Below are 12,278 nucleotides of genomic sequence, written 5' to 3' on the forward strand. Positions count from 1 at the left end.
AGGAGGAGGTGTCTGTCCTGTGGCTTCACATGCAGGCAGCGTGGGGCATCTAGCCTGAGACCTGCTGTGTGTGTTTGGAGGGAGGGGGTTCCCAAGAGACACTGAGGCCACGGTTGACCAGGCAGCAGGAAGAGCTGGCCCCTGTAGAGCCTGTTATCACATCTCTTAGCAGCTCGGGCTGCACAAGCTCCCCAGCACCTGCCTGGGAATGAACCTGTTTTTGGTTCAAACCCACACTTGTCCACTCTCAACCAGCAGCGGCAGCCAGGTACAACTAAGGCAGACCAGTCAGACCATGTCGGCCCCTGTTCCAACTTGCCAACAGCTCCCATCACACTCAGACACAAACTCCAAGTCCGCAGCACTAATCTGCCACTGCCCTTCCCCTCACTTACTGCTCCAGTGTTTGGCTTCGTGGACTTTGCTCAGACACTCCGGGTACCACCTCAAAGCCTTTGCACTTGCTGTTCCCTCTACTAGAAGTGCTCTTCCCCCAGCTGTGGGCAGGACCATCTTCCTTACCTCTTTCAGGTCCTACTCAGGTGTCCCTTCCTGACCACGTACCTTTCCTGTTTCATATTCTCTCCTCAGCACTTTTCACCACTTAGCATACTGCGCATTTCAGTTCTTTATCTGGTTTAGTCTGTCACTCCTGCTCCACTCTAAATCCCACAGTGGAAAGGATTTCTTTGTTGCTCACCACTGTATTCCCAGCACTGCAACTGTACAGTCCCTGGAGCAATCACTCAATCGAAATTTGCTAACAGAACAAAAGGGAGATAAGGAGGAAGAGAGTAGAAACAGAGATGGATCGATAGATTGATAGGCAGATGATGCTTAACAAGGATCCGGTTGAGCTCCTTCAGGGAAGAATCCCAACCAGAGTGCAGTGTTAATAGCACCAGCTCAGAGGTAAGCAGGCCCGGGTTGGAATCCACACTCTACCGTTCGCTAGCTGAGCAACCTTGAGCAAGTCACTTCTCCTTGAGCCTCAGTCTTCTTCTCTGTAAAATGGAAATCATGGCAGTACTTGCCACATCTAGTTACCAAGAGGATCAAAGAAGATATACTTGGAAAGCATTATCACCGTGCTATGGAGACTCCTGACATATGCCAGCTACTATTATTATTAAGAAAGGCCCAAATTATTAATGTGGACCAGGCTCTATGCAGAGCACTAGGGAGTCAGTGGTGACTTCAGACACAGTTGCGCCCTCAAGCAGCCCATGGTCAAGGTGGGTAACTGACCAGGCTGGTAAATATTAAAATATAATGACACAGGAGCCATAACAGCAGGAAGCCCCGGCGGCTGAAGGATCCAGAGACTCAAAGTCACCCCCCTTGAGAGGATCAGGAAAGTCTGCTTGGAAGAAGAGGCATGCGAGCTAAGGGCTGAAGCACACACAAGAGACAGCCATGCCATATGAAGTGGGAAGAACATTCCAGACAGACAGACTGTGTGGCACAGGCAAAGGCCGAGAGGTCTCTTGACAGCTCCAGAGCACAGAGCTGTCATCCTCGTTTATAAAACTGAGCTCAGGGAAGTGAAATCATTTCCTGAGGTCACACAGCAAGGAACTGGCAGAGCTGGGATCTGAACCACTGCAGAGCCTGAAAGCCCTGATGGACAGGCAAATTGGAGAGACAGAGAACACCAAGAAGAACCTGGTCTCCCCGCTGGGCTGGGTGTTGGTACAAAGGAGTGAGGGAAGGGCCACAGCCTCCTGCCTCCACCCCAGCTAAAGGATTCCCAGAACCCCACTCGGCAAGAAGGACGGTACCTCCATCAGGTCTATAAGCCACAGCAGCCGCTCCTGGGGAGGAAGGGTGGGCAAAAGGCAAAAAGAAAAATACATCAAATAAACATAAGGGATGGAGCGGGCACAGCAAACCCCCTTCCCACTCACACACACACGCACACACACACTCACACTCTCTCTCTCTCACACACACACACACACACACACACACGCGCGGCAAAACAAGCGAATTCCCCAAACTCCTTTTCTCTTCACGTGGACTGCTTTGGGCAGGAATAAAGGAGGGATGAGGAAGACCCCACAGGGACAGTCAGCATGGCTTCATTCTAACTGCTTCCTAGAAGGAAACCAAGAAAGAACACTGTCCTTGAGAAGGGCCGTCAGGAGATGGCCATGCCCCCTGGAGGCAACCCTGGGAGTCTCTAGCAGGTGAAGCTAGGATCATTATTCCCACTGGGCAGACGGGAAAACTGAGGCTAAGCAAAGGGAAGTGGCTTGTCCAAGGTCACATCTATGGCTGAAAGGCAGAACCTGAAGGAGTATCTTGTTAGGAAGCCTCCATCAGAGAAGACCCGGATTCCAGGGAAGCCCAGGCTCCATGTTGGCAGAGAACCTCAGTGCCTGTGAACAGGAGCCCAGGGCTGTGCGTGTGGAAGATGCCCAGCGCGGGATGACGTTTGGAAGGGGAATGGCAGAACCTCACCCCTGTGCTTTCCAGAAGACCTCAAGTGTCTGCAAGGCCCTGGATACAGGGTGGTTACCCCAGCCAGGCTGGGAAGCAGGGAAGAACAGACGCTTCCTCTGCCCTCCGAGTGTGGGCAGCATGTCTGGGAGGTTGCTTGTCCTTTACTCTCCCAACAAGCTGGGGAAAGGAGCACTGCTGCCGCAGAGCAAGGAGGGAGAGCCAGGCGCTGCGGAGGGCGGTGCCTTTCCACACCGCCTCTCCTGCCTGCACATGGCTCTCTTAGCACCCACCTCCCAGAGCTCGTCCTGACCTTGGTCAGTCCTGATCTGACACACCTGTGCTCTCCAGGAGGTCTCAGACTCATCAGTTCAGTTCAGCCGCTCAACTGTGTCTGACTCTTCGTGACCCCATGGACTGCAGCACGCCAGGCCTCCCTGTCCATCACCAACTCCCGGAGTTTACTCAGACTCATAGTTACTCACATTTCAGAAGCTGGGAGACCCTTTCCATCTGTCCTACAAACTTCCTGCTCAAAATCATCCTGTAGCTTTTAAGAGCTATGCCTTTCCCAGGGTGTTCCAATCTGGAGGGAAGGTGTCTTTGACAAGGCAGGGTCAACTGCCACAGCGGGGCCTCAGAAGGTCAGGGACGATGCCTTCCAGGTACAGGAGAGACCGAGGCACTGAGCTGGGGCTGGAACCCCTTCCCTGAGCCCTTCCTGGGGATACACCTCCAAATCCTGCACCCTGGCCTGCCCTTGGGGCCTCGGGCTGCTGTGGCCAGAGTCACCAAGGACCTCAGGTCATTCTACCACAGGGAAACCAAGGCCCACAGAAGCTGGGCTTAAACCTAAGCCCCATACCTCCCAGGCTAGAACACAACTCATCCCACCCACTGGATCTCTCATCCTTGCTTCTAAAGGGATCATCCCAGAATTACAGTATGCAACCCCCTAAGTTTTAGAGCAGTGATTTGTGGCTCCTGAAGCCCCACATGGACATACTTAAGCCAATCTCAGTGGAGCTGGACGCAGAGAGAAATGAACCCTCGGGCCAGGGCTCCGCAGCCTGAAGCCAGCTCGTCACCCGTGTGTGCCTGTGTGCCACATCAGAGCCAAACACTCAGCCCCAGGTGTGGGACAGCCTCCTCCCTGCCCCAGAAATGGTCTGCAGCCATGTCCAGAGCCTGGAGGAATGGGCAGCAGCTTCCTAGCCACCCCAGGAAGGATGAGGACTCGGGGGATGAAGGTGACTCCGGATGGTAGGGACAGGAGGTAGAGGAATAGAAGTTTCCCCAGAAGCTCAGATCCCCAGAGCTTTAAGGGAAAAAAAAAAGCTACATTGGGAGCTGAAGCCCACAAAGCGGGCATGCTGCGGGGCTGTCTCCTGGTGGCTGTGAGCGCACCTGTGCCCACTGACCACCTGTATCTGCAGGTGGACATCATCACCATCCTCCGACCTCCTCCTCCTCCTCCGACAGGACAACCAACACTGTCTAATAGAGATTCCACCCGTGAGAGCTCCCAGTTCAGTGTCGGAAGTAACAGTGGTTAGAGAGCTAGACTTCCTCTTCCCCTTCCACAGGAGAGAGGTGCTGAATGACCGATTGGCAGGGAAGCAGAGGACAGAGCCGAGCCGGCTCTCCTGACCTCCAGCTCCGACTTTTCCCACGGCACCCGTCTCGGTAACTGGCCGGGTCCTGCAATGGATAATAAGGCACTTCCCCTGCCCTTTCCTCCCCAAGGCCTCCCAGGGTTCATCTGCCTCTGAGCATCCTGGGGGCACAGCCACACCCTGAGGTGGCCCAGATGCCTTTCTGGGGGCTGGCGAGTCTGGGAGAAAGTCAGGTTGGGTTCCGGGGCCCGAGAGAGTCAGGAGTGGGTGTCTCAGGGAAGATCCCGGTCACCACGACCATTACCGTGAATGAGACCACCAGCGTGATGTCTCATGGGATCCTCTCACTACTGGTTCTGTTTGTCTCGTTAAGAAAAATGTTAGTTGCTCAGTCATGTCCGACTCTTTTTGACCCCGTGGACTACAGCCCAGCAGGCTACTCTGTCCATGGAATTCTCCAGGCAAGAATATTGGAGTGGGTTGCTATTCCCTTCTCCAGGGGATTGAACCTGGGTTTTACACATTGAAGGGAGATTCTTTACCGTCTGAGCTACCAAGGATGCCCATTTATCTCATTACCTGCATTTTCCACCTTTCTTCCCCAGCCCACCCGCCTGCATCCCATCTCACAGCCTGTGAGCCCCTGAGGCAGGGTCAATCCACCTTGTTCCACTGTGTCTGAGAGCCCATGCCTGGCACACAGGAGGCACCCAGCAATCAGGAGGTTTTCACAGGTGAAGGCACGGAGGCTCTGAAAGGGAAGGCCCAGAGCTGGCCAGGAGTCCTGTCCCAGCAGAGACTCTCAGGGCTGGATTCGAACCCAGATGGGCCTTAGCTCCCTTGCTGGCTGTAAGGTGAGGCATGGGGCAGGGGCTGCTCACCCTGGCCGAGCTGACGGTGGTGGAGGTGCCGTGGCTGCCTGTGGACGAGCCCGTGTCACTGTAGGAGACCGTGGAGTAGGTGTCCCCAGCTGCAGGACCCGGGGGCTGCCGCGCCTTCATGGACTCAATCTCCCATCTCAGCACCAGATGGTCGAAGCGGTCCAGGTCTTGGGGGGAGATGGTGCCTCTCACCTCAGAGAGGAGCGAGAACTGGAGGCCAGGACAAGCCGGGCACTCAGCAGGGAGCTCCACCAGCAGGCACGACAGCCCTCTGCCACCCCAAATGCAGGTGTGCATGTTAAGTCGCTTTAGTCGTGTCCGACTCAATGGACTGTGGCCCACCAGGCTCCTCTGTCCATGGGATTCTCCAGGCGTGAACACTGGAGTGGGTTGCCCTGCCCTCCTCCAGGGGATCTTCTCAACCCAGGGATCGAACCCACATCTCTTGGGTCTCCTGCATGGGCAGGTGGGTTCTTTACCACTAGCACCACCTGGGAAACCCCTGCTACCCCAAACAACCTTCGTGCAAACTTGGCCACTGCCCACCCCTCCTTAACCCTCCGTGGCTCACCACTGTCCTAGGACAAATTCCAAACCCCTAGATGCCGGGCCCAGCGTCATCAACCCCTGCTCCTTGCTCACTTCTTCTTCCCTAACATCTCACCCTTCATGTCCAGCTCCAAGTCCCTGAACAGGAAAGCCCTTGCCTGTCCCTTCCCCTTCCTTCTTTTCAAACTGACTTCCCTCTGTTAAGTCTTCCCAAAGGTAACCACTCCCAGTGGATTTAATCACTTCTCCTTGGTGCAGCTTTTGAATCTCAAACAGGCTTCTCCACTAGAGCAGTGTTCTCAAAGAGGGTAGCATGGTTTGGTTACTTGGGGGCTTGTGAAACATGCGGAGTTATCCAGCCTGGGGTGTGGCCTGGGCATTGCTTTTTAAGAGCAATCCAGACGATTCTAAATCCACACCCAGCATAAAAAGCTGCTACAGTGGGACCCCAAACACAAGGCATGTGGACTGTTCTCTTGAGAGTCTGAGGGGTTCGGGGGTGGGGGCTGGGGGTGGGATCTGTCTTGGTCACCAGTCTCTGCCCAGGCTTCAGGCTGGGTCTGACTCTCTGTGGGTTCTCAGTAAAAGAGTGGGGTTCAGAGGGAGGCAGGGAAGGATGTAGAACCGCTGGGGAGCTGAAGCCAGGCCCCTCCAGCCCCGCCTTGCCCGAGGAGGCGCAGGTCACCTTGGCGTGGGTGTTGAGCAGCTCGAACAGGGCCATGACTAGGGCCTCCACTGACACGCTGCCGCCGCGGTACTCCTCCAGGTAGTAGGCCATGGTGGCACGCTCCTGCTCGGTCAGCAGGTGCCGCGCCTGCTCCTCCAGCAGCACCCGTGTCTGGTTCCCCAGGCTGCTCAGGGTCACCTGGGAGCCGGCTGGCCCTTTGTAAAACCCCAGCTGAAAGACAGCAAGGCAGAGGCCCCGGGGGAGCGGGTCTGCTCTGGAAGCCGAGCCAGCTACCACCCTACAGACGGGTGGGGTGGGCCCCTCTGAGGTCTCCGCCCACGGGTAAAGCCGCAGGTGTTCCCGGACATTCTCAGGGCACTGGGTCTCGGTTGCGTGTAGCTGCAAAGTGCTTTTCTGGCTCACGTGGCACTTTTACACGTGTTGTCTCATCAGAGCCCCATGACCATTCAGGGTCAGGCAGTATTATTATGGTTCCCATTTTACTGTTTAGGTTGCTGTCTCTCTGGGTACACTGGGGATAATAGTAATGTGATTTCTGAAATGTGGCTCAGACCTGCACGCACACCACGCCTCCCAGCATGGCCTCCACCACCATCAGCCATGTCTAAGAGGCCACCCGGTCTCCCTGCTCGTCCCCTCTGCCTCTCCCTGTCGCCTATACAGAGCTGCTGAGGTGACCTCATGAAAACATAGATCTCATGTTGCCCCCCTGGTGAAGACTTTCAGTGGCACCCCATCATTTCGGCTTAGCAGCCAAACCTCTTCCCCGGCCCACTAAGTCCTATGGGATCTGATGATCCCACCAACAAGTCGTGCATGACGCTGCCCCCGGGCCCTGGCATGTGCTGTGCCCTCTGACTGCATCCTCCCCTCCGGCTCCTGCCCAGACTCTGATCTCACCAACCTCCACTTCATGTTCAGCTTACAGCCCAGACACTGTGTTGCCACTTGGAGAGCCTTCGCCCTCTCCCTCTGCCCTCCCCACACCTAAACATCTGCCGTTCTCTCTCCTAAGGCCCGGCACCTCTCTTGGAAGGCACTGAACACCTTTGATGATGAGATGCGCATACAGGCTTGCTTTGCTTTGATGTGCCTCTCCTTCACTGGGCGCAACCCCCACCGGGGAGGGGACGTGATTTGTGCTGTTCGTGCCGCTAACTCCGGGGTCCAGGGTGCTGCCTGGAACATGGTGGCCTGGAATCTTCCCACACGTGTGGGAAGGAGGCTACACAGGCAGTCGGCAGGCTGCCCACCCTGCTGGGCCCAGAGCTCCCCACTCGGCACCAGTGAAGAAGCCAAAGATACCCGCAGACAGAGAGCAGCCTACCTTGCTGGTCCCTTCTGCTGTGAGATCCCCGGGAAACCTGTGAAGAAAGACAAGCACGCGTCTGAGCAGTTCAAACAGGCACGGGCCAGGGGATGGCTGCTTTGCAGCGAGAGGAATGAAACTGGGAGAACCATGGGCTGCGCTCACTGGGGCCTCTCAAGGGAGTATCAGGCCCTGGACAGATGGGCAGTTTCTGAACTCCTGACCAACCACGTGGATGGCACTTCTAAAACCAGGCAAGGTGGTCTGCTGAGTTGTTTCACGCCCTATAGGGCCAAGTCAGGTGACACACAGAGGAGAGACTAAATAGTAAGTGCCACGTGGTCTCGGGGTCAGGCCAGCCCAGGGAGGGTGAGGACGGGGCACCTGGAGATGTTAAGAAACAGCTTGCAGGTGCAGCTCCCTTCCAGGCTGTTTCCATGGAAAATAATGTGCTCTCAGGCTTCCAGAATCCCTGATTTTCAAGAAGCAGCCAGAAATCCAGGTGTCCACCCCACCCCCACCCATGGGAAACCCGATGTCTTTTTAAATGTTGGTAACTAATTTTTAAAAATTACTGTACTGGGAAGGTGAAAGGAAGAGAGGAAGGAGGGGATGAAGAAAGGGAGAAAGAGATGCCCTGGGTGTGTTCGGCTTGGGGCCACCAGTCAGTCTGAGATTTCAAATGGAAATCCAAAGGTGACACTTTACATTACCAGCAGCTCTGCAGCCACCTGGCAACTGTCTCCCACGTTATGACTCCCAAGACCCTTTCACGCAAGTCACTCATGGGATCCCCATCCACGCATCTGGAATGGGGACTGCAGTTAGGATTCCCACTTTTCAGACAAAGCAAGTAAGGGCCAAAAAGGACGATATGAGATTTGCTAAACGGCAAGTAAAGAGCGAGAGAACTGGCTGCTGCGGTCCAGCTTTCCAAGGAAAACTGAGGCCAGAAGAGCAAAGGGGATGCGCCCACGGTCAGGCCCCACAAACAGGAGGGACCCTGGGGTGGGACTTCAGGCTCAGGGAACCGGGGCAGTCCTCACAGATCGGGCACAGCGCATGGTGCAGGGGTACAAGGGGCTGTTACTGGCTTTCAGGGACGGCCCTGGGGTCCTGGGGCTCAGAGTGAGAGCGCAGCATGGCCACACCCCGCACAGTTGGCGGCAGCGTCCCCGATCCGGGAACTGGCAATCCACTTGGTCTCGTCCACGGTGGTGCGGGCGTGGGGCAGCCTCCCGACGTCCTTCACGGTCAGGATGAGATGGTGGGATGACTTGAGCAGCCTGACCGCCTCATCGTGTAGGATGTTGAGAAAGCTCCGCCCATTCACCTCCAGAATCTGGTCCCCAACCTGCCAAGCCCACAACACAACACAGTCACCTGGGCTGTCTGCAGGACACTGACTCATGCCAGGGGTTTCAGAGTCCAGATCACAATTTTCCTCCTGGGTAGCCTAGGAAGGAGGTCACCAAGGCTCAGACAGGCTATGTGGGTGCTTGAGGGTCACACAGCAAGAGACTCAAAGAGGTTATGTGAATGCCTGAGGGTCATACAGCAAATCAATGGCAGAACCAACCATCCAATCTGGATCCTCAGCCCATGACCCTGTCACTAGAAAGGGCCACCTCCCTCAACCGAACAAGGGCTTTGAGGGGTGGAGTTCCCGAGGGTCTCCTTATCTAGAAAACAAAAGCCATTTCAGAGGCCTGGATGCAGGTGGAATTGGGGGGAAGATGAGATGTGAAGGTACTGTTCCCATAATTTTCCTTTTATACTTCTACACCATTAAGTTTGTTACCTTAAGCGTGCATTCTTACATTGCCTTAGTGTAAACATCATTTTAATTTACTTAAGAGAAATCAGTAAATGAGAAAACTAGCCTACTGATAAAGGAATAATATATTGCTTGGATTTTTAGGACAAGAAGGTGATTTTATTTGGTAATGGAAGAACATATTTTTTAATGAAAGGATGAAAAAATAGAAGAAGAAAAAACTAGCCTTCCAATAAACATAACTATGTGACAAGACCAGAAGGGGTTGTCCAGGAAGCTGTTGCAGGGTCAGCTGGGGCACTTTCAAACTCAGAGGGTTTGGTACTTTTTTTACATTAATTGATGGGTGATCGGAGAGGGCTACCCAGGGTCACAGCCCACCGTGGTCTTGAAGGGCAGCCCTATAACACCAATTATTTCTGGCCCCTCTTTCTTCTTCCCTGCATCCCAGTCTGCTGATGGCACATGGTCACCCCTAGGGGTGTTTTCCAGCATTTTTAAAAGCAGAACTTGGAAAAGGTGAGCCAAACACTAATTTGGAGAAAAAAAAAAAAAGAGAAGAAAAGATAATGGTGATGAGCCTAAGAATCAAAACCCTGGTCCCCAATTTCCTGTCTTTTCTTTAACCCCTTACCTGCAACCGGGGAGTTTCCAGAATAGAAAGTGGTTATAAATTCAGTCTTTCTGTCTCCCCTCTGCTCCAGTGTTGATGTGTTCAGAGAAGGCCCTTCACCTCCACGACCCCATCCAACACTTCCTGCATACTGTCTGTGTGCCAGGCTCTGGGCTGGGACACGGAGCCAAGACAGACAGACCTCTCCTGCTCACATGCTGCTCAGCGGGCTCCACCTTGTGCGATGAGTGGGTTTTCCCGCCAGCTTCTCCACACCTGGTCTCCAAGGCCCAGCACACAGTGGGAATTCAATAAAAATTAATCCAATGAATGAAGCGTCAGATACCAGTCCCCCCCAATCCTAGCTCCAGGACCATTTCTGCTGCAGCTCAGGGCGGGGCCAACACATGACACCAGCCTGAAGCCCCAAATTTCAAGCCACTTCTGACCAGACGCTGATTGCATGCCAAGTACCTTGTTTGTCCCTTTACATAGCTTTCCCTATTTAATATCCTCCGCATTCTGCCAAGTAGGGATCATTTGCTCTGCATCTGACCAGAGAAAAGCAGAGACTCAGACAGGTTAAGGAAATAGTTTGTGGTTACAGAGGCTAGTGAAGAGGACAGCAGGGTGGAAACACAAGTCAGGCTCCAAGGTTCTAACGCTATCTGCTATTGGGCTGCTGTCAGGCTTCAAATCCGGCATGCTCAAAGCCCCCATCCTGCTGTTCCTCCCTGCAGCATACAGCTCTGAAAATCCACCCTCATCATCAGCTCTGCCTTTGTCCCCCCAATACCGGAGACCCGGGTTTGATCCCTGGGATGGGAAGATCCCCGATGGCAACCCACTCCAGTATTCTTGCCTGGAGAATTTCATGGACCAAGAATCTTGGCAAGCTACAGTTAATGGGATTGCAAAGAGACGGACATGACTGAGCAACTAACACACACACACACACACACACACACTCTCTCTCTCTCTCTCTCTCTCTCTCTCTCTCTCTCTCTAGGAAGTTTCACCTTCCTCCCCCTCCATCGGTTCCCTAACCTGCATCCCCACCTGCTCACTCCTGGGGTCCTGGGCTGGCATTCTCCTCCGTGCATTAACTTCTAAACTGGCCCCAGACCTGGCACCGGGTTACTGTTTATTCCTCCTGGCTTAAAAACCTGAATGATCCCTATAACCCAGCAGGCGGCATAACCCTATGGTTAAAGGTTTCAAAGACCATCAGACTTGGGTAGACACTCTGGCTTTGCTACTTTCATGCCACATGAACTCAAGCAAATCCCCCAATAAGCTTTTTTTTTAATCAATTAAAAGAACACATTCATTTTATTAAGGTATTTTTCTGTTATTTTAGGAGAGGAAAAAAAAAAGCTTTCAAATAGTGGCCTGGTTTCAAAACTCATTGTTTTGGGTTTTATTTCACACTATTTCAGCCCTGCTTCTTGGGAATAAATCTATAGCAAAACCTCAGAAGATCTATTACCTCCTATGAAGGCAGAAAAAAAAGTAAAACTGTAGGTCAGGTTTGAGAGGAGTTTGGGTTATACCAGCTTATTATTAGAGGCTTATTTAAATTTTTCTCAGGAAATTACTTTCCAAATTACATGTAGGAGCACATTTTCCACTGTTACTAAGAACAGGGGACAAAAATCCATTAAACTTTTGTCGCTTAGTTTTCTTGCACATAAAGAGGGAATCCTAGCTCAGGATTGCCCTCCAAATTTCTATAGTCATCAGCGTCATCAGTCATCAGCATTGGTTTTCAATGCCAGCAGCAACATCCACAATTTTCTCTCTCTTTCCATATCTTTGAGCTCCCCAGTCGAAAAATCCCTGACAACTTGTGTGTCCTAAGTCACTTCGGTCGTGTCCAACTCTTTGCAACCCCATGGACTGTAGCCTGCCGGGCTCCTCTGTCTGTGGAACTCTCCAGGCAAGAATACTGCAGTGGGTTGCCATTTCCTACTCCAGGGGATCTTCCCAACGCAGGGATTGAACCGCTGCCTCTTACACCTCCTGCTGGTGGGTTCTTTACCACTAGCGCCGCCTGGGAAGCTTAGGTAGCCTCAGTTGGTCTCCTTGTAAAGAGCTTAAGGGAAGACCCAATGTCTGATTTGAGGCTCAGCACACAGTAAGTGCTCAATAAGTGCTTATGCACAGGAGGTGTGGGTTTTGCCTCTTCGCTCTGTGCTTCTGTCCCAGCTGGTGTTCCCTGATGCTGAGAAGCAAAGCTGTGTTAAAGAGGACCTTCGCAGGCAGGCACTAGGGCCTTACTGAGAGTGGACTGCGATGCCAGCCCCCTCCAGCCCACTGTTCTGGGTCCTCACGTTTCCCTGAGTAGCGGCTGCACCTCTCCCCTCTGCCCCCAGCTCCCCCTTCCCCACAGCTCTGAGCTGG

The 12,278-nt window shown here is 53.5% G+C and overlaps 1 protein-coding gene across 1 annotated transcript in view; it reads right to left on the minus strand.

Annotated features, from left to right (window-relative positions):
- The window catches only part of WHRN (whirlin), a 90,206-nt gene that overhangs the window by 15,372 nt on the left and 62,556 nt on the right, over positions 1 to 12,278 (minus strand). The window contains exons 4-7 of the mRNA XM_040237513.1: positions 8,637 to 8,839; positions 7,504 to 7,540; positions 6,174 to 6,386; positions 4,940 to 5,149 (exon numbers count right to left, since the gene is read on the minus strand). Coding sequence (XP_040093447.1) covers positions 4,940 to 5,149; positions 6,174 to 6,386; positions 7,504 to 7,540; positions 8,637 to 8,839 — 663 coding nt within the window. The remainder of the gene's footprint in view (positions 1 to 4,939; positions 5,150 to 6,173; positions 6,387 to 7,503; positions 7,541 to 8,636; positions 8,840 to 12,278) is intronic.

Source organism: Oryx dammah, unplaced genomic scaffold (assembly GCF_014754425.2).
Source record: "Oryx dammah isolate SB20612 unplaced genomic scaffold, SCBI_Odam_1.1 HiC_scaffold_1, whole genome shotgun sequence".
Taxonomy (NCBI): domain Eukaryota; kingdom Metazoa; phylum Chordata; class Mammalia; order Artiodactyla; family Bovidae; genus Oryx; species Oryx dammah.